The 19,966-nt window shown below is 44.4% G+C and overlaps 1 protein-coding gene across 14 annotated transcripts in view; it reads right to left on the minus strand.

The window, feature by feature from the left end:
- Positions 1 to 19,966, minus strand: part of MIX23 (mitochondrial matrix import factor 23) — a 76,242-nt gene that overhangs the window by 49,110 nt on the left and 7,166 nt on the right. For 3 of the 14 annotated variants that reach the window (XR_007352687.1, XM_048820087.1, XM_075119450.1), the window contains exon 4: positions 11,960 to 12,103. The exons of 5 other annotated variants lie outside the window; for them this stretch is intronic. Coding sequence is in view for 8 of the 9 variants with exons in the window: in XM_048820087.1 (XP_048676044.1) it covers positions 11,960 to 12,103 (144 nt within the window). In the remaining variant the exon portion in view is untranslated. Of the gene's footprint in view, positions 1 to 7,699; positions 8,420 to 9,916; positions 9,941 to 11,959; positions 12,104 to 15,905; positions 17,101 to 19,966 lie in introns of those variants that run through there. 6 more of the 14 variants (XM_048820066.2, XM_048820055.2, XM_048820096.1 and 3 more) reach the window with 6 other exon arrangements.

Below are 19,966 nucleotides of genomic sequence, written 5' to 3' on the forward strand. Positions count from 1 at the left end.
GCTGATTTGAAGGTATACATTGTTCCCAAATGTGTAATAGTTATGGGTGAGGACAAAGTCACAAAGTTCAGCCACCAGGTTAGCCGTGACATTATTGAGGATACTGTTCCTGACGGCTTGTACTCCATCTTTGTGTGGAATGTTGGTGTAGAGGGCTTCTACATCCATAGTGGCCACGATGGTGTTTTCAGGAAGATCACTGACGGATTGTAGTTTCTTCAGGAAGTCAGTGGTGTCTCGAAGATAGCTGGCAGTGCTGGTAGCGTAGGGCCTGCGGAGGGAGTCTACATAGCCAGACAATCCTGCTGTCAGGGTGCCAATGCCTGAGATGATGGGGTGCCCAGGATTTCCAGGTGTATGGATCTTGGGTAGCAGATAGAATACCCCAAGTCAGAGTTCCAGGGGTGCATCTGTGCAGATTTGTTCTTGTGCTTTTTCAGGGAGTTTCTCGAGCAAATTCTGTAGTTTCTTTTGGTAAACCGTAGTGGGATCAGAGGGTAATGGCTTGTAGAAAGTGGTGTTGGAGAGCTGCCTAGCAGCCTCTTGTTCATATTCCAACCTATTCATGATGACAACAGCACCTCCTTTGTCAGCCTTTTTGATTATGATGTCAGAGTTGTTTCTGAGGCTGTGGATGGCATTGTGTTCTGCACGGCTGAGGTTATGGGGCAAGAGACCCTGCTTTTCCACAACTTCAGCCTGTACACTCTATGTAGAAGTCCAATCTGTTGTTTCGCCCTTCAGGAAGAGTCCACCCAGAATCCTCCTTTTTGTAGTCTTGGTAGGAAGGTCTCTGTGGGTTAGTATGTTGTTCAGAGGTGTGCTGGAAATATTCCTTGAGTCAGAGATGTTGAAAATAGGATTCTAGGTCACCACAGAACTGTATCATGTACATGGGGGTGGAGGGGCAGAAGGAGAGGCCCCGAGATAGGACAGATTCTTCTGCTGGCCTAAGAGTATAGCTGGACAGATTAACAATATTGTTGGGTGGGTTACGGGAACCATTGTTGTGGCCGCTTGTGGCATTTAGTAGTTTAGATAGTTTAGTCTCTCCAACGACAGACTGCTGAATTGGAATGAATTTGCAAACTGGATACAATTAACTTAGGCTTGAATAGAGACTGGGAGTGGATGGGTCATTACACAAAGTAAAACTATTTCCCCATGTTTATTCCCCCCTCCCCCAACCGTTCCTCAGACGTTCTTATCAACTGCTGGAAATAGCCCACCTTGATTATTACTACAAAAGGTTTCCCCCTCACCTCCGCTTTCCTGCTGGTAATAGCTTACCTTAAGTGATCACTCTCGTTACAGTGTATATGGTAACACCCATTGTTTCATATTCTCTATGTATATGAATCTCCCCAGTGTATTTTCCACTGAATGCATCCGATGAAGTGAGCTGTAGCTCACAAAAGCTTATGCTCAAATAAATTTGTTAGTCTCTAAGGTGCCACAAGTCCTCCTTTTCTTTTTACAGAACACAAAGTGTACAGTACTCACTTTACATTAGTTTATTACAAATATTTGCACTGTGAAAATGACAAGAAATAGTATTTTTCAATTCACCTCATACAAGTACTGTAGTGCAATATCTTTATCATGAAAGAGCAACTTACAAATGTAGATTTTTTTTGTTAAATAACTGCACTGCAAAACAAAACTATGTAAAACTTTGGAGCCTACAATTCTACTCAGACCTAAGACAAACAAGCTTGTTTACATTTACAGGAGATCATGCTGCCTGCTTCTTGTTTACAATGTCACCTGAAAGCGAAAACAGGAATCTCACGGCACTTTTGTAGCTGGCATTGCAAGGTATTTACGTGTCAGATATGCTAAACATTCATATGCCCCTTCATGCTTTGACCACCATTCCAGAGGGCATGCTTCCATGCTGATGATGCTCGTTAAAAATTAAATTTATGACTGGACTCCTTGGGGGAGAATTGTAGTCTTCTGCTCTGTTTTACCTGCATTCTGCCACATATTTCATCTTATAGTAGTCTTGGATCAGACCCACCCATGTGGTTTGTTTTAAGAACACTTTCACTGCAGATCTGACAAAATGCAAAGGCGGCACCAATGTGAGATTTCTCAAGATAGATACAGCACTCAACCCAAGGTTTAAGAATCTGAAGTGCCTTCCAAAATCTGATCAGGATGGGGTGTGGAAGAATGCTTTCAGAAGTCTTAAAAAATCAACACTCCAATGCAGAAACTACAGAATCCGAACCACCAAAAAAACAAAAAACAACCTTCTGCTGGTGGCATATGACTCAGATGATGAAAATGAACATGCGTCGGTCGGGATTGCTCTGGATTGTTATCGAGCAGAACCCTTCATCAGCATGGGTGCACACCCTCTGGAATGGTGGTCAAAGCATGAAGGGGCATATGAACGTTTAGCGCACCTGGCACGTAAATATCTTGCGACACCAGCTACAACAGTGCCATGAGAATGCCTGTTCTTACTTTCAGGTGACACTGTAAACAAGAAGCAGGCAGCATTATATCCCGTAAACGTAAACAAACTTGTTTGTCTTAGTTCTGAGTGGAATTGTAGGCTCCACAGTTTTACATTGTTTTGTTTTTGAATGCAGGGGGTTTTTGTACATAGTATTTTTCTGTAGAATTCTCTTGTTTTTTAAAGTGCAAATATTTGTAATAAAAAATAAAAATAAAGTGAGCACTGAACACTTTGTATTCTGTTTGTAATTGAAATCAATATATTTGAAAATGTAGAAAAACATCCAAAATATTTAATAAATTTCAATTGGTATTCTATTGTTTAACTGAGATTAATCACTCAATTAATTTTTTTAATCGCTTGACAGCCCTATTTGAAATACTAACCTAGGCAAGGCCACAGAGTTTTTGAGGGACTATTCAGGCTGTGCATTGTATATTTCAGAAGGAAATGAGTGACAAATTTGCACTTTCATTCCCTTTGATACCATTGGGCTCAAACATAAGGCTGTGAGTACAAATGTACAGCCACAAATGACAATGCTAGCTCGAAAATTGAGGGAATTTTCTAAAGTATGAATTCATACAGGCAATCATCTCAAGGAACTACGGTTAAGAGAGTTAAGACAGTTAAACATTTTATTCAATATGAGGTACACACCTGTAGTCTTTATCAGTAAAGAGTTTCCAGGTTTGTGCTTACAGTTTGAGTACCTATATCTATTACTATCCTCCATCTACACCATACTGTACACCTGCAAAGCTTGATAAACTACTGAGTAGCCTTATCTGTGAAACAGGACTTGTCTATGTGATTTAGTTTACAGCAAGCCAGGCTGTAAATCTACAGTGCACTAGCCTGCCGTGCACTAAATCACCAACCATATAGACCAGAGGACCCATTCAGTTGAAAGAAAATTCCAAGGGATGCACCTCAAAAAGAAAAGGAGTACTTGTGGCACCTTAGAGACTAACCAATTTATTTGAGTATGAGCTTTCGTGAGCTACAGCTCACACGTGTCCTTATACTGGAGAATAAATGCTACTCATAATGATACAGCCCAGTTATACCTGTGTATCTGGACATCATAGATAACAACAGATTTCTTCACTAAATGGTCACTGAACCAACAAAAAGTCATTCCATTTTAGACTTGGTTTTGTTAAGTAGTGAGGATATTATATAGGAGCTGGTCATAGGAAATAACCTTGGACTGAGTGATCACAAACTGGTTCAGTTTAAATTAAGTGGAATAATAATCTAAACAAGGTTGGCTACTCGGACTTTTGGTTTCAAAAGGGTAATTAAGGGAATTAATTCAAGAAGTCAATGGGACCGAAGTGCTCAAGGACTAGCACTCAGAACACCTGGAATTTCTTTAAGTCAAAGGTACAAAATCTATCTGGGAATTTACAAACCCATGTAAGGGAATACACTTGTAAGAAAGAGCTCCACACCTAACTTGAATTACCACCGCAAAAAGAATATTAGGAATAAACACAGAACATACAGGGAAAGGAAAAAGGGAGCAATCAAAGACAACTGTATGCCTTGGAGGTCAGAAAAACGTAGGAATAAATTTAGAATTGTTAAAATCAAGCTGAGCTAGACCTTGCAAAGGAAATTAACAGTAAGACGTTTGTAGTAGGGATGTAAACAGGGTTCATAAATAGTAACTGTGTAACCTATTAAAATTCTATCCATTAAATGGTTAACCATTAAGGAGTTCACATAAACAGGGAACTACGGGTGCGGGGGGTGCTGCACATTTTACGTAGGGTTCTGCTGCCCTATGCGGCAGCGGAGTTTAATCGTTAACCGAAACTAATAAGACCGATGCTTATTGGTTAACCGGTTAAACTTTTATATCTCTAGTTTGTAGTTATACAATAAAAAGAGAAAATGAAGGATGAGGAAGGGCCACTATGCAGTATGGCTGGGGTAGAGATAAAAGATAATCTAAGTATTGCCCTAAAACTAAATGAATACTTTGCCTCAATTTTCAATAAAAGTGAAAGTACAGAACACAGACATGAAGGCAGGATGGCTGATGGAACTGCGTAGAGAAGCAAAGATTACCACATGGCAGGCGAAAGACTTAGATCTTAATTTGCTCAAATTGGGAGGGTGAATAAATTTCCATCCCTGAATACTGAAAGAACTGGCAGATGAGACCGCTGGTCCAATACCCAGGATTTTTAATAAATCTATCAATTTAGGATCAGTACTGTATGAGCAGAGAATAGCCAACCTATATTTCAGAAAGGGGAAAAAAGTTATCCAGGCAACTACAGACCTCTTAGCCTGACCTTAATAGTATGTACGGTTTCAGAATAAATTCTGAAGGAAAGGATTACTAAATGCATCGCAGTATATGGAAAATGGGCTGTAATGCAACATGGAATTACCGAAGGTAGCACATGGCAGACTACTACCCCAGTATCTTACTTTGAGAAGATTATTGATGTTTTAGATAAGGGAAATGTAGTAGATCTAATATAGTTGGACTTTAAGAAAGTATTTGATGTGGTGTCATATGGGAAATAAATTAAATTAAAAGGTGCGCAAGAGCACAATAAGAAACTTGTAAAAGGGCAAAAGACAGCAGGTTGTGCTGACAAGCAAACTATCAAGGCTGGAGAGGGATTATTAGTGGAGTTCTGCAAGAATTAGTTTTGGGAGCAAACTCATTTAATATTTTTATTAATGTTGCTGGAACAAAAAGTAGGAGTGTCCTAATGAACTCTGCCGATAACACCAAATGAAGGCAGTGTCAATACAGTGGGGAATTGGAATATTATACAAGAATCGGATGACCCTGAGGATTGAAGTAATCGAATTGGGATGAAATTCAATAGTGCAAAGTGTAGAGCCACTCACTTAGGAACTAACAATAAGAATTTCTGCTACAGGCTGTGAGCTCATCAGCTGAAAGCAACAGAGGATACAAGAAAGCTAAGTGTGTTACTGATACAGGATGACTGAGTCACCAAGTTGATGCAACTGTGAAAAAGGCAAATATGATCTTAGGATGTATGAGGTAATGTATTTCCAGAGAGAAGTATTGGTCCCACTGTACAAGGCACTTTTAAGACTCCATCTGGAATACAGTGTACAATTCTGCTCATGCACTTTCAAGGAGGGGGGAATTCAAAATGGCACAGCTCCAGTGCAGAGTTTACCCCTGGGGGAATTATGCGCCAAAAAATTAAAAATTCTGCACACAAGATTTTTAAATTCTGCATATTTGTCAAAAATGTGGGTTTTTTTAATAATGCAGAATGATCCACAATTACAGACCATCAGTCATAATTGAGAACAACATTGCAGGATGTGCAAAATAAGTTGTCCCCATCCGAATGCAGTTTTTGTAGGGAATTCTCGAGCGTGAGAAACTGGTGTAACCATTTTTGATGCATGATGTGAAGGCCGTTCACATCCCTTTGCCTTTGGTAACTTCATCTGGACCTGGCTGGGTACTTTGGGAAGTACTTGGTTCTGATTGTCCTGACATTTTATTGACCGCTTAATAAATGTTTTATTTGCCCTCCAAGTCTTTTTTTTAAATGGGTAAGTAAAATAAATCCTGAGCTGTAATCTAAATCACATTGTGCCACTTTGGCACAGGAAAAAAAAAAAAACTGAGAAAGCACATATATCTTCCTAGCTGAGGATTCCCTATCATTTACAATAAGGCTCCTTTCCATTCTGGCAACGTAAAGGAGCCTTAAAACATTTACAGGTTTCACACTCCTCGGGACTGAGTGAGAATGGGGACAGTTAACTAACAATAGGAACATTAACAATGTTACTAGCAGGCAGGCTGCTACATTTCTGCCTCAGAGAATGAGATTAACTATCAATAGCAACATTAACAATGGTGTTTGGGTTTGTTTGTTTTTTTTTACATCAAGCACAGTGTTTTATTTCAAACATTGAAACAGCTTTGTAGGAATGCACAGAGCAGACTCTTAGGCCCTATCTACACTGGCAAGTTTCTGTGCACTAAACTCCTGAGGTGTACACACTACCAAGCCACTTAGTGAGCAGTTTCAGGGCACTTGCAGCGCTATTAAAAAAAACCAAACACCTTGATGAGAGGCGTAGAGCTTTCTGCGCTGGGGCTACAGCGCTGTGGTTCCAGTGTACACACCATGGCAATTACAGAGTTCTCTGGCCATCAGTTTGAACTCTACTGCCCTGCTCTTGGCTGACCAACCGTCAGCCCCACCCCATACGTTCCTTTGCAAATTTGAAGGTGCCCTTCTTCTTTGCTCGGTGATGTGTGCAGTGGTCTCAGCGCATCTTTCCAGGTGGATGTGCCTGCTCCACGCACCAGGCGATCCCCCGCTTGGAGCAATGCCAAGCTGCTGGACCTCATCGGCATTTGAGGAGAGGAAGCTGTGCAGTCCAGCTGTGCTCCAGACATAGGAATTATGTTACCTATGGACAGATTAGATGATGCATGATAGAAAGGGGCCATGACCAGGACACCATTGCTGCACACGGGCTAGCCGCATAGGCGCCAGGGCGGAAGCCACAGGCTTGGAGAAGACCCTCCCTTGATTCCCTCACCCTCAGCTGTGAGATATCTTCCAGAATGATCACCTCCTGTGGAAAGTATGGGGACAGAAATTATGAAAAACTAAGGAGGACTTTCTGCGTGAGGTTATAATGTACTTGGCCACCGAGAAACAGGAATTGAAGGAGTGGTAGGACAGTGAGAAAAGAACTGAAAGGAGAATGCGGCAAACAAGAAAGAAGCCACAGAGCGGCTCCTAACAGTTATGGAGCGCCAAGTGGACACGCTCCAGGCGATACTAGCTCTTTCAAACTGAGCAGCTCCTCACCCGCCCTCCCCTGCAGCCGCTGTCACAAAACTCTTTCCCACGCACCCCCCCCCCCAACACACACACACACTGTCCCCCTGGCTCCACTCTCTACCCACAGCATTCCACTCCTCCCTCCTCACAGTCCAGCAGTGTGGGCTCCTACTACCCACTGCACTCAACACCCATCCATCTGCAGTTTGGCCCAGCTGAAGTACAGCACTGGGTGCATTGTACTCCAAAGGAGAAGATTGGGTATGATCCCTGGACATACACAAATCTGTAGCTGTCCTGGGACCCCTCCTCCTCTTGAGAGCTTTTCTTCCCCCATACCTCCTTCCCCTCCCTGCTGACTTTTTTGTTTGACTCCTCCTCCAGTTGTTGTCTTTTAATAAAAGAATTGTTTGTTTGAAAGCAATCTTTATTCTATTAAGTGAAAGCAAAAATAGCACTGCAAAGCAACATACAATAATGTTAAGGCCCCTTCTTGCATCACATGCATCAAGCACCTCCTAGTATTACAAGCACTGCAATCCCGAGCATAGCAACAAATATTAGAGACTTTCAGCTTCAAATTGCTGCCTCAAGGCATCCCTGATCCTTATGGCCCCGTACTGTGCCCCTCTAATAGCCCTGGTCTCTGGTTGTTCACACTCAGCCTCTAGGCACTGAGACTCTGTGGTCCAGCCCTGAGTGAAGCTTTCACCCTTCCCTTCACAAACATTACGGAGCGTACAGCACGCGGCTATAAGCATAGAAATATTGTCATCAGCCATGTCAAGCTTTTCCCATAGAGGCAGCGCCAGTGAGCATTTAAACGGCCAAATGCACACTCCACAGTCATTTTGCACTTGCTCAGCCCGTTATTGAACCGCTCCTTGCTGCTGTCAAGTTGCCCCATGTATGGCTTCATGAGCCATGGCATTAAGAAGTAGGCAGGGTCTCCCAGGATCACAATGGGCATTTCGAGTTCCCCTACGGTGATCTTCTGGTCCGGGAAGAAAGTCCCTGCTTGCAGCTTCTTGAACAGGCCAGTGTTCTGAAAGATGCGTGCGTCATGCACCTTTCTGGACCAGCCTGCGTTGATGTCCGTGAAATGCCCACAGTGATCCACAAGCGCCTAGAGAAACATTGAGAAATACCCCTTGCGATTAATGTACTTGGTGGCTAGGTGGCCTGGTGGCAAAATTGGAATGTGCATGCCATCTATCACCCCTCCGCAGTTAGGGAAGCCCATTTGTGCAAAGCCATCTACAATCTCATGCACATTGCCCAGAGTCACGGTCTTTGGAAACAGGATGCGATTAATAGCCCTGCACACTTCCATCAACACGACTTCAACAGTCGACTTTCCCATTCCGAACTGGTTAGCAACCGATCAGTTGCACTGTGGAAGCTGGCTACTCCAGACTGCTATAGCCATGCGCTTCTCCAGTGACAGGGCAGCTCTCATTCTTGTGTCCTTGTGCTGCAGGGCTGGGGTGAGCTCATCACACAGTCCCATGAATGTGGCTTTCTTCATGAGAAAATTCTGCAGCCACTGCTCGTCATCCCAGACATGCATCACGATTCGATCCCACCACTCAGTGCTTGTTTCCCAAGCCCAAAAGCGGCATTCCACTGTGGTCAGCAGGCAGATTGACTTAGATGATTGAGTGGGCGAGGGGCATGAAGGGCCAATTTTATGAGAGGAGACTGGAAGAGCTTGGCTTGCTCAACCTAGACAAACAAAAGCTGAGAGGGGCTATGATTGCTCTGTATAAATATACCAAGGAGGATGAAGAGCTATTTAAGCTAAAGGACAAAGTTGGCACAAGAACAAATGGGTATAAATTGGTCATGCAAAAATTTAGGCTGGAAATTAGATTGTTTCTAACCATTAGAGGAGTGAGGTTCTGGAACAGCCTCCCAATGGATGTTGTGGGGGAAAACAACTTAATTAGTTTTAAGATAGGGCTTCATAAATTTGAGTGGGATTAGATCATAGATTTGCGTGTGGTGGTGTGGAACTGGGCTCAGCAGCCCTGGATGTCTCTTCAGGTTCACGTCTTATGTTACTAAGATCTCATGCTTCAGGGCTTCATCCAGTCCACTGAAGGGATCTGGAAGGGAATTTTTTCTCCCCAATGTATTCTGGGAGATTTGGGTGTTCTTCCTATAAAGCATCAGAGATGACCATGTCTGACAATACTGGAAGGGGTAAGCCAGGGAATCCTCTCTCTCAGGTACTTGGCCAGTGGGTCTTGCTCACATGCTCAGGGTTCTAATTGATTACCATATTCAGGGCCAGGACGAGTGAGCTTGTTTTTTTTCCCCCCACCTTCCTCTGTAGCATGGGACATGGATCATGTGCTAGGATCATCTGGTATTTCTTACTTAATTACTTTGCACTGCAGAGGCCTTGGGCATTGGTGCACCCTGGTCCTTCATGTTCTCTGCCTGTGGCACACAATAGTTTAGTCTTCTGAGGCTCGTACTACACTTTGATCTATTCTGGTTGTTGGGCTTAATATGGAGGTTGCTGGATGACGTTTAGTGGACGGTGATATACAGGCAATCAGACTAGATGATCTGGTGGTTCCTTCTGGCCTTAAACTCTGACGGTATGCTGGAGTTAAGGCTGCATGGCAGTTTATAAAGCCTTGCATGTTAATGTGGAAGGAGGATAGTAGTAAGTAAAATATTGTTGTAGAAAGCAACAGCGCGATTGTAGACCCTGACTGTGTATATGCTAGCTTTTCAGAATTTGAGGAAATGCTACTCAAGTAAAACAGAACATTAACTTTAAATGAAGTTTTTCCTATATGAATTCCCTTATGTTACTCAAAAACTACGTAAACTGGAGATAAATAAAAAGCAAACAGTGCCTTACATTTTTTGCAGTAGTGAACATAGCCGCTATACTGAGCATTTGACAATGGAAAAACATCAACATTAAATACAACCATTGTAATCTGGCAGATTTGCTCTTTTGAACAAAGTGCTACCTAGCAAAGAAAGTCATTATAGTTAATATGCAAAAAGAAAAGGAGGACTTGTGGCACCTTAGAGACTAACCAATTTATTTGAGCATAAGCTTTCGTGAGCTACAGCTCACTTCATCGGATGCATACTGTGGAAAAGCAGGAGAGTGGGGTGGGAGGAGGTATTGTTTCATGGTCTCTGTGTATATAATGTCTTCTGCAGTTTCCACAGTATGCATCCGATGAAGTGAGCTGTAGCTCACAAAAGCTTATGCTCAAATAAATTGGTTAGTCTCTAAGGTGCCACAAGTACTCCTTTTCTTTTTGCGAATACAGACTAACATGGCTGTTACTCTGAAACCTGTCATAGTTAATACAGTGTTTTCAAAATTGATGACACTCAAATCAGCTATTGATTAAAATCTTTTCATAGAAATTCCAAAATGAAAAATATAGGAAAGTGATATTTGTGTACCCCACAGATACACAATAATCAACACTGGAAATACAGTGTACAGTCTCCGTATGTACTCTTTGCAAAAGGTGTTTGAGAAACAGTGAAAAAATCAGGGACCCAACTTCAAACCCATCTGTTTTTATTCCCAAAATATTTTAAGATGCTTATTTCCCTACAAATTCTAACTGCAAAGAAAATGGAAGGGACTCTCCTACACTCTCCCTCCCCGCCCCCGTGAGTAAATCATTTACAATTCTTTTTTCTTGTTAAACACAATTCTCTCACACAACCTTAACTATGGTTTCACTACAACTCCACCGTAATAATAACCAGACATTCGGTGAAACAAAGGCAACCATTATAAAAGGAAAAATCTTTAAATAATGTATTATTAACTGTGGACCTCATTGCCATGAGATATCAAAAACTAACTAAAGATAATGTTAAACAGCAACTACTAAAGCTAGACTTGTTTAAAGTCAACAAGTTTGGAGGAAGTGCATCCAAGGGTCTTAGAAGAGCTATCCAATGAGTTCTTTGGACTACTAATTATTAAAAATCACATTTTTGAAACACTGGGGAAGTTCCATAAAACTGGAAGAAAGCTAATGTGTTAATATTTTAAAAGAGTACTTGGGATGACCTGGGTAATTTTAATCCTGACAGCTTGACATTGACCCCAGGCAAAATAATGGAATGTCTGACATGGGAGTCAGTTTATAATTAATGCCAATCAACATGGGTTTATGGAAAAGTGACTATTAATCTAACTTGATATCTTTTTATTATAAGATTACAAGTATGGATGATAATGGTGTTGATGTAATAGACTTCTGTAAGGCATTTGACTCGGTGCTACAAGACAGTTTGATTAAGAAACTAGAAAGCTACAAAATCAACATAATATACATTAAATGGATTAAAACCTGAATAATTGATAAGCCTCAAAACATAATTATAAACAGATTCATGCACATACATTTTGAGTGGGGTCCCGCAGGGACTGGTTCTTGGTCCTAAACTTTTAACATTTTTAGCAAATGACCAGGAAGAAAACAAAATCTATATGATGGTGTGCAGAGGACACAACAATTGGGGCAATGGTAAATAGGACCACAGGTCACAGACACAGAGCAATCAGCACCACTTAGTAATCTGGGCACAATCAAACAAAATGTGTTTCAGTAGGTCCAAATGTGAAGTTATATATCTAGGAACAAAGACTGCTAGCAATACTTACAGGATGGAGAACTCTTAACATGGGAAACAGTGTCTCTGAGAAGGATTTGGAGGTCATAGTGGATAACCAGAAGAACATAAGCTGCATTTTGTCACCATTGCTAAGAGGTCGAGTGTAATCCTTGGATGTATAAAACAGAGGAATCTTGAGAAGAAGTAGGGAGATTACATTATCTCTTATTTTGCATTGATGCAACTGCTAATGGAATAGTGTGTTCACACTTCAAGAAGAATTTTGAAAACTTGGAGACGATTGAGAAAAGAGACATGAGAACGATCTAAGGATTGAAAAACATGTCTCAGGGAGCTCAATCTATTTAGCTTATCAAAGAGAAAGTTAAGGAATAACTTGATCAATCTACAAGTAGCTACACGGTAAACATAAATTTGATAAGAGGGCTCTTCAATCTAGCAGACAAAGATAAAACAAGATCCAGTGGTTAGAAATTGAAGCTAGATAAATTCAGATTTGGAATAAGGCACACATTTTTAGGACAACTAAGCACTGGAACAACTTAACAAGGGCTGTGGTGGATTCCCCATTACTGGAAGTGTTTTAAATCAGTATTATTTAAATCAGCAGGACTTAGTTCAAGGAAGTTCTATGCCCTGTGTTATGCAGGAGGTCAAACTATGCGACCACAAAGGTCCCCCCGGTCTTAAAAAAAAGCTTATATAAGTGGACTGCCCCGAGCTCATTTATGGTATGCCTACACAGCGGGGGAAAAAACCAAACCCACAGCAGCAAGTCTTGGAGACTGGATCAACTAACTCGAGCACGCAGGGCTTGCATTGCAGGGCTAAAAATAGCAGTGTATACATTTGGGCTCAAGCTGGAACCCAGGCTGTGAATCCCGCCGAGGGGGGAGGGTCTCAGAATCCAGGCTCCAGCCTGAGCCCGAACATCTATGATTCTATTTTTAGCCCTGCAGTGTGAGCCCACATCAGTTGACCCAGGTTCTGATACTGGATAACGCAGGGGTGAGGGGTTGCTTTTGTTTTTTTGCTGTGTTGATGTACCCTTAGTGTGCTGCGCCAAGAGCCAGCTTCAAAACCTAATAATTCAGAACTTATTTGACTTTCATTCTTTTCTAAAGAGTACAATGTATGGCAGGTCCAACCAACAAAACAGCATTCATGCGGGAGCTTCCTAAAAGGGAGGAAGAAAGTCTGAAGCAAAATTTTATGTATAAGCAGTATTTCAAAATTCAGCTTGGTTCAAAACTGGCCCCATTGGGGCCTAGACTAGACTTTTGTGGTGCAAATTTGGGATGATTTGGTCAAAGCGTTTCTGACATATGTATACCCCTAAAAGCTGCTTTTAACATTTATCAATTCCTATAACTTCCCCACCCCCCCCACAGCCAGAGAAAACGTTATGGCTGTGTCTTAATGAGGATCGCATCACTGGACGGTCCCTCAGATCAATTATTCAACGATAACTTCTTTGCCCTGGTCTACACTAGGACTTTAGGTCGAATTTAGCAGCGTTAACTCGATGTAAACCTGCACCCGTCCACACAATGAAGCCCTTTATTTCAACTTAAAGGGCTCTTAAAATCGATTTCCTTACTCCACCCCTGACAAGTGGATTAACGCTTAAATCGACGTTGCTGGCTCGAATTTGGGGTACTGTGGACACAATTCGATGGTATTGGCCTCCGGGAGCTATCCCAGAGTGCTCCATTGTGACCGCTCTGGACAGCACTCTCAACTCAGATGCACTGGCCAGGTAGACAGGAAAAGAACCGCGAACTTTTGAATCTCATTTCCTGTTTGGCCAGCGTGGCAAGCTGCAGGTGACCATGCAGAGCTCATCAGCACAGGTGACCATGATGGAGTCCCAGAATCGCAAAAGAGCTCCAGCATGGGCCGAACGGGAGGTACGGGATCTGATCGCTGTTTGGGGAGAGGAATCCGTGCTATCAGAACTCCGTTCCAGTTTTCGAAATGCCAAAACCTTTGTGAAAATCTCCCAGGGCATGAAGGACAGAGGCCATAACAGGGACCCGAAGCAGTGCCGCATGAAACTGAAGGAGCTGAGGCAAGCCTACCAGAAAACCAGAGAGGCGAACAGCCGCTCTGGGTCAGAGCCCCAAACATGCCGCTTCTATGATGAGCTGCATGCCATTTTAGGGGGTTCAGCCACCACTACCCCAGCCGTGTTGTTTGACTCCTTCAATGGAGATGGAGGCAATACAGAAGCAGGTTTTGGGGACGAAGAAGATGATGATGAGGAGGAGGTTGTAGATAGCTCACAGCAAGCAAGCGGAGAAACCGGTTTTCCCGACAGCCAGGAACTGTTTCTCAACCTAGACCTGGAGCCAGTACCCCCCGAACCCACCCAAGGCTGCCTCCTGGACCCAGCAGGCGGGGAAGGGACCTCCGGTGAGTGTACCTTTTAAAATACTATACATGGTTTAAAAGCAAGCATGTGAAAGGATTACTTTGCCCTGGCATTTGCGGTTCTCCTAGATGTAGTCCTAAAGCCTTTGCAAAAGGTTTCTGGGGAGGGCAGCCTTATTGCGTCCTTCATGGTAGGACACTTTACCACTCCAGGCCAGTAACACGTACTCGGGAATCATTGTAGAACAAAGCATTGCAGTGTATGTTTGCTGGCATTCAAACAACATCCGTTCTTTATCTCTCTGTGTTATCCTCAGGAGAGTGAGATCTAATTCATGGTCACCTGGTTGAAATAGAGTGCTTTTCTTCAGGGGACACTCAGAGGAGCCCATTCCTGCTGGGCTGTTTGCCTGTGGCTAAACAGAAATGTTCCCCGCTGTTAGCCACAGGGAGGGGGGAAGGTTGAGGGGGTAGTCACGCGGTGGGAGGAGGCAAAATGCGACCTTGTAACGAAAGCACATGTGCTATGTATGTAATGTTAACAGCAAGGTTTACCCTGAAAGAGTGTAGCCACTGTTTTATAAAATGTGTCTTTTTAAATACCGCTGTCCCTTTTTTTTTCTCCACCAGCTGCATGTGTTTCAATGATCACAGGATCTTCTCCTTCCCAGACGCTAGTGAAGCTTAGAAAGAAAAAAAAACGCACTCGCGATGAAATGTTCTCCGAGCTCATGCTGTCCTCCCACACTGACAGAGCACAGACGAATGCGTGGAGGCAAATAATGTCAGAGTGCAGGAAAGCACAAAATGACCGGGAGGAGAGGTGGCGGGCTGAAGAGAGGGCTGAAGCTCAAATGTGGCGGCAGCGTGATGAGAGGAGGCAGGATTCAATGCTGAGGCTGCTGCAGGACCAAACCAGTATGCTCCAGTGTATGGTTGAGCTGCAGCAAAGGCAGCTGGAGCACAGACTGCCACTGCAGCCCCTCTGTAACCAACCGCCCTCCTCCCCAAGTTCCATAGCCTCCACACCCAGACGCCCAAGAACGCGGTGGGGGGGCCTCCGGCCAACCAGCCACTCCACCACAGAGGATTGCCCAAAAAAAAGAAGGCTGTCATTCAATAAATTTTAAAGTTGTAAACTTTTAAAGTGCTGTGCTTAAAGTGCTGTGTGGCATTTTCCTTCCCTCCTCCACCACCCCTCCTGGGCTACCTTGGTAGTCATCCCCCTATTTGTGTGATGAATGAATAAAGAATGCATGAATGTGAAGCAACAATGACTTTATTGCCTCTGCAAGCGGTGACTGAAGGGAGGAGGGGCGGGTGGTTAGCTTACAGGGAAGTAGAGTGAACCAAGGGGCGGGGGGTTTCATCAAGGAGAAACAAACAGAACTTTCACACCGTAGCCTGGCCAGTCATGAAACTGGTTTTCAAAGCTTCTCTGATGCGTACCGCGCCCTCCTGTGCTCTTCTAACCGCCCTGGTGTCTGGCTGCGCGTAACCAGCAGCCAGGCGATTTGCCTCAACCTCCCACCCCGCCATAAACGTCTCCCCCTTACTCTCACAGATATTGTGGAGCACACAGCAAGCAGTAATAACAATGGGAATATTGGTTTTGCTGAGGTCTAAGCGAGTCAGTAAACTGCGCCAGCGCGCCTTTAAACGTCCAAAGGCACATTCTACCACCATTCTGCACTTGCTCAGCCTGTAGTTGAACAGCTCCTAACTACTGTCCAGGCTGCCTGTGTACGGCTTCATGAGCCATGGCATTAAGGGGTCGGCTGGGTCCCCAAGGATACATATAGGCATTTCAACATCCCCAACAGTTATTTTCTGGTCTGGGAATAAAGTCCCTTCCTGCAGCTTTTGAAACAGACCAGAGTTCCTGAAGATGCGAGCGTCATGCACCTTTCCCGGCCATCCCACGTTGATGTTGGTGAAACGTCCCTTGTGATCCACCAGAGCTTGCAGCACTATCGAAAAGTACCCCTTGCGGTTTATGTACTCGGCGGCTTGGTGCTCCGGTGCCAAGATAGGGATATGTGTTCCGTCTATAGCCCCACCACAGTTAGGGAATCCCATTGCAGCAAAGCCATCCACTATGACCTGCACATTTCCCAGGGTCACTACCCTTGATATCAGCAGATCTTTGATTGCGTGGGCTACTTGCATCACAGCAGCCCCCACAGTAGATTTGCCCACTCCAAATTGATTCCCAACTGACCGGTAGCTGTCTGGCGTTGCAAGCTTCCACAGGGCTATCGCCACTCGCTTCTCAACTGTGAGGGCTGCTCTCATCTTGGTATTCATGTGCCTCAGGGCAGGGGAAAGCAAGTCACAAAGTTCCATGAAAGTGCCCTTACGCATGCAAAAGTTTCGCAGCCACTGGGAATCGTCCCAGACCTGCAACACTATGCGGTCCCACCAGTCTGTGCTTGTTTCCCGAGCCCAGAATCGGCGTTCCACAGCATGAACCTGCCCCATTAGCACCATGATGCATGCATTGGCAGGGCCCATGCTTTCAGAGAAATCTGTGTCCATGTCCTGATCACTCACGTGACCGCGCTGACGTCGCCTCCTCGCCCGGTATCGCTTTGCCAGGTTCTGGTGCTGCATATACTGCTGGATAATGCGTGTGGTGTTTAATGTGCTCCTAATTGCCAAAGTGAGCTGAGCGGCCTCCATGCTTGCCTTGGTATGGCGTCCGCACAGAAAAAAGGCGCGGAACGATTGTCTGCCGTTGCTCTGACGGAGGGAGGGGCGACTGACGACACAGCTTACAGGGTTGGCTTCAGGGAGCTAAAATCAACAAAGGGGGTGCCTGTACATCAAGGAGTATTTCAGGCAGGACTTCACGGAGGGTTCCAATAAGAAATGGTGCACCTAAGTTATCGTTCTTATTGGAACAAGGAGGTTAGCCTGGCCTCTGATTGATACATGGCTAGATTTACCTCGCTGCACCTTCTCTGTGAGTGACTGCAGTGTGACCTAGAGGAATGAATCCCCTAGACAGGGGAGGGGGCAAATGAGTACAAAACAAATCTGGTCTATTTCTTGTTTTGACCCACTCCATCTATCTTTTACATCTTTGGCTGGCAGCAGACGGTGCAGAAGGACTGCATGCCATCCACATCTCATGGCTGCTCGGCAGAAGATGGTACAGTACGACTGCTAGCAGTCCGTATCGCCTGCCCGCTCACCATAAGACGGTTCAATAGGACTGACTGCAGGACTGAAGAGAATGACCTGGTCAAGTCACTCCAAATTTAGTCCCTGCGCCCATGTCTGCCCAGGCGCTCCCAGCCGACGTGGCCAGGAGCACCTCGGACACGACGAGGACGACTACCAATCGTATTGCACCGTCTGCTGCCAGAAGGCAATGGGTTGCTGCTACTGTGCAGCAAAGCCGTACCGCGTCTGCCAGCACCCAGGAGACATAGGGTGACGGTTACCTGAGCGGGCTCCATGCTTGCCGTGGTATGGCGTCTGCACAGGTAACTCAGGAAAAAAGGCGCGAAACGATTGTCTGCCCTTGCTTTCACGGAGGGAGGGAGGGAACGGGGGCCTGACGATATGTACCCAGAACCACCTGCGACAATGTTTTAGCCCCATCAGGCATTGGGATCTCAACCCAGAATTCCAATGGGCAGCGGAGACTGCGGGAACTGTGGGATAGCTACCCACAGTGCAACGCTCCGGAAGTCGACTCTAGCCTCGGTACTGTGGAAGCGCTCCGCCGAGTTAATGCACTTAATGCACTTAGAGCATTTTCTGTGGGGGGACACACACTCGAATATATAAAACCGATTTCTAAAAAACCGACTTCTATAAATTCGACCTTATTCCGTAGTGTAGACATACCCTTTGAAATACTGGTTTTCAAAACTGGTTATCATATTCGCATTCTGGTTTTCCAGATGCGTACACCAGGTTCTGGCAAGCATCTTTTGGTAACAGAGTATCTACCTTAGAGAGACAAAGGTTTACAGACAATTCACCCCTCTTCAAGCTATTGTTTACTAGGGAACACCTTTGTTAATGGCACAGTGAGTAACATTTGGTTGCTTGGGAAACAGATGCTGGCCCTTTAACACAAGGACCATGAATTCAAATCCTCTCCTCAGAATATTTGTGAGTGTGACAATTAGCACTTCCCTTCTTGCTGTCTGGGACCACAATGGAACTCTTTCTGGAAGTATGGGTGGTGTATGAATTTTGAGGAAGTGCAACACCACAGAAGTGTATCTCCAGCACTATCTACACATCTACACTATCTACACATATCTATTCCTGCCCTAGAATAGTTTGGCAGGTTGTGGCAGTACTGTGCTGGGATATGAAAGCCAGTATGGCTAATATAGGAGGAACTTGCTGTCACGTTGACAAGGACACGAGTGAGGTCAATGTAAGAGTCCTGGCCAAGACAAATCAGTTATGGGCCAAACAAGGCTCAGTGAACAACTGCCAGGCACCACTGCGAACAACAGATCCAGCCTGCATCAGGAACTAATAGGTACACTCAATGCATGCCACACGCACACTGTGCTGAAAACGGAGTAGGGAAATGAGAAAGGTATGCTCTCATGCAGGGCACAGGCACATAGCACTGAGATGGGCCAAGTGGGGAAGAGAACACCCATTGAGATCAACAGAGCACTTCACTCCTCTGTAAACCTCATATGCTGTAGAGACGTATGCAAAACCTGTTCCCCCCCATGCTAGTCTCTGAAATGGAGTAGGGACTCTGGGGGTCCCCTTCCCTTCCCTTCCCTATGCTACCTCCAAGTTGGTGTATTTGTTCCTCACAGTTGATCAGCTACAACCTTTTCTCACTGTGGCCCCTCCAGTACTACTGGTTGTATAAAGTGCCTGAAGGAAGGCACAGCCGGTACCTGAGAGGTGGTGATATGTGGCCCCAAAGCCTTCCCATCATGACCCCACCACTACCCTACCTCCTCACAAAACAAGGAACATTAATAAAAACTTGGTTAAAGGGGAGTTACAATTGCCTGGCAGTGCCGCAGACCCTTCAAACTGACACCTCCGAAATTCAGGAAGTGTTATTTTGTTTGGAGTACATTAGAAAAGAAGGAATTGTACAGTTATAGTAATGCTTTCCATACCACACACCACCTTAATTCTACCCCTTGGGTGATAGCAATAGGAATATAACATTACTCTACCCAGCCTAATGAAAACTGCCAATTTCTCACACCTCACACAAACCCCAATATCAGCACTCCTGTTTACACACTTCCATCCTCACTGTATTTTTGCAGCACCATTGACTCAGGGACCTAGACATAGGTTGGCAGACCTCACTAGGAACAATAGTTTGAGCTCCTGTTAACAAACTGAGTGAGGGGTTGGTAGGGCCGCCTCTCTGAAGCGCCCCTTGTGGCAGAGATCAAGGGGGCAGAGTTGAGGTTCTGGAATGTTAACTAAATTGTGTATTTAAAATTGCCATATTTGCTAGTGTTTGCATTCTGTTTATTTCCCGATTCTCCAAGATCTTCATTTTCAGCAGGCACAAGTTTTGAAAGGTTATGTGTAGGACCCTACCAAATTCACGGCCATGAAAAATGCATCACAAAGACCGTGAAATCTGGTCTCCCCATGTGAAATCTAGTCTTTTGTGTACTTTTACCCTATACTATACAGATTT

Source organism: Caretta caretta, chromosome 1, assembly GCF_965140235.1.
Source record: "Caretta caretta isolate rCarCar2 chromosome 1, rCarCar1.hap1, whole genome shotgun sequence".
Taxonomy (NCBI): Eukaryota; Metazoa; Chordata; order Testudines; family Cheloniidae; genus Caretta; species Caretta caretta.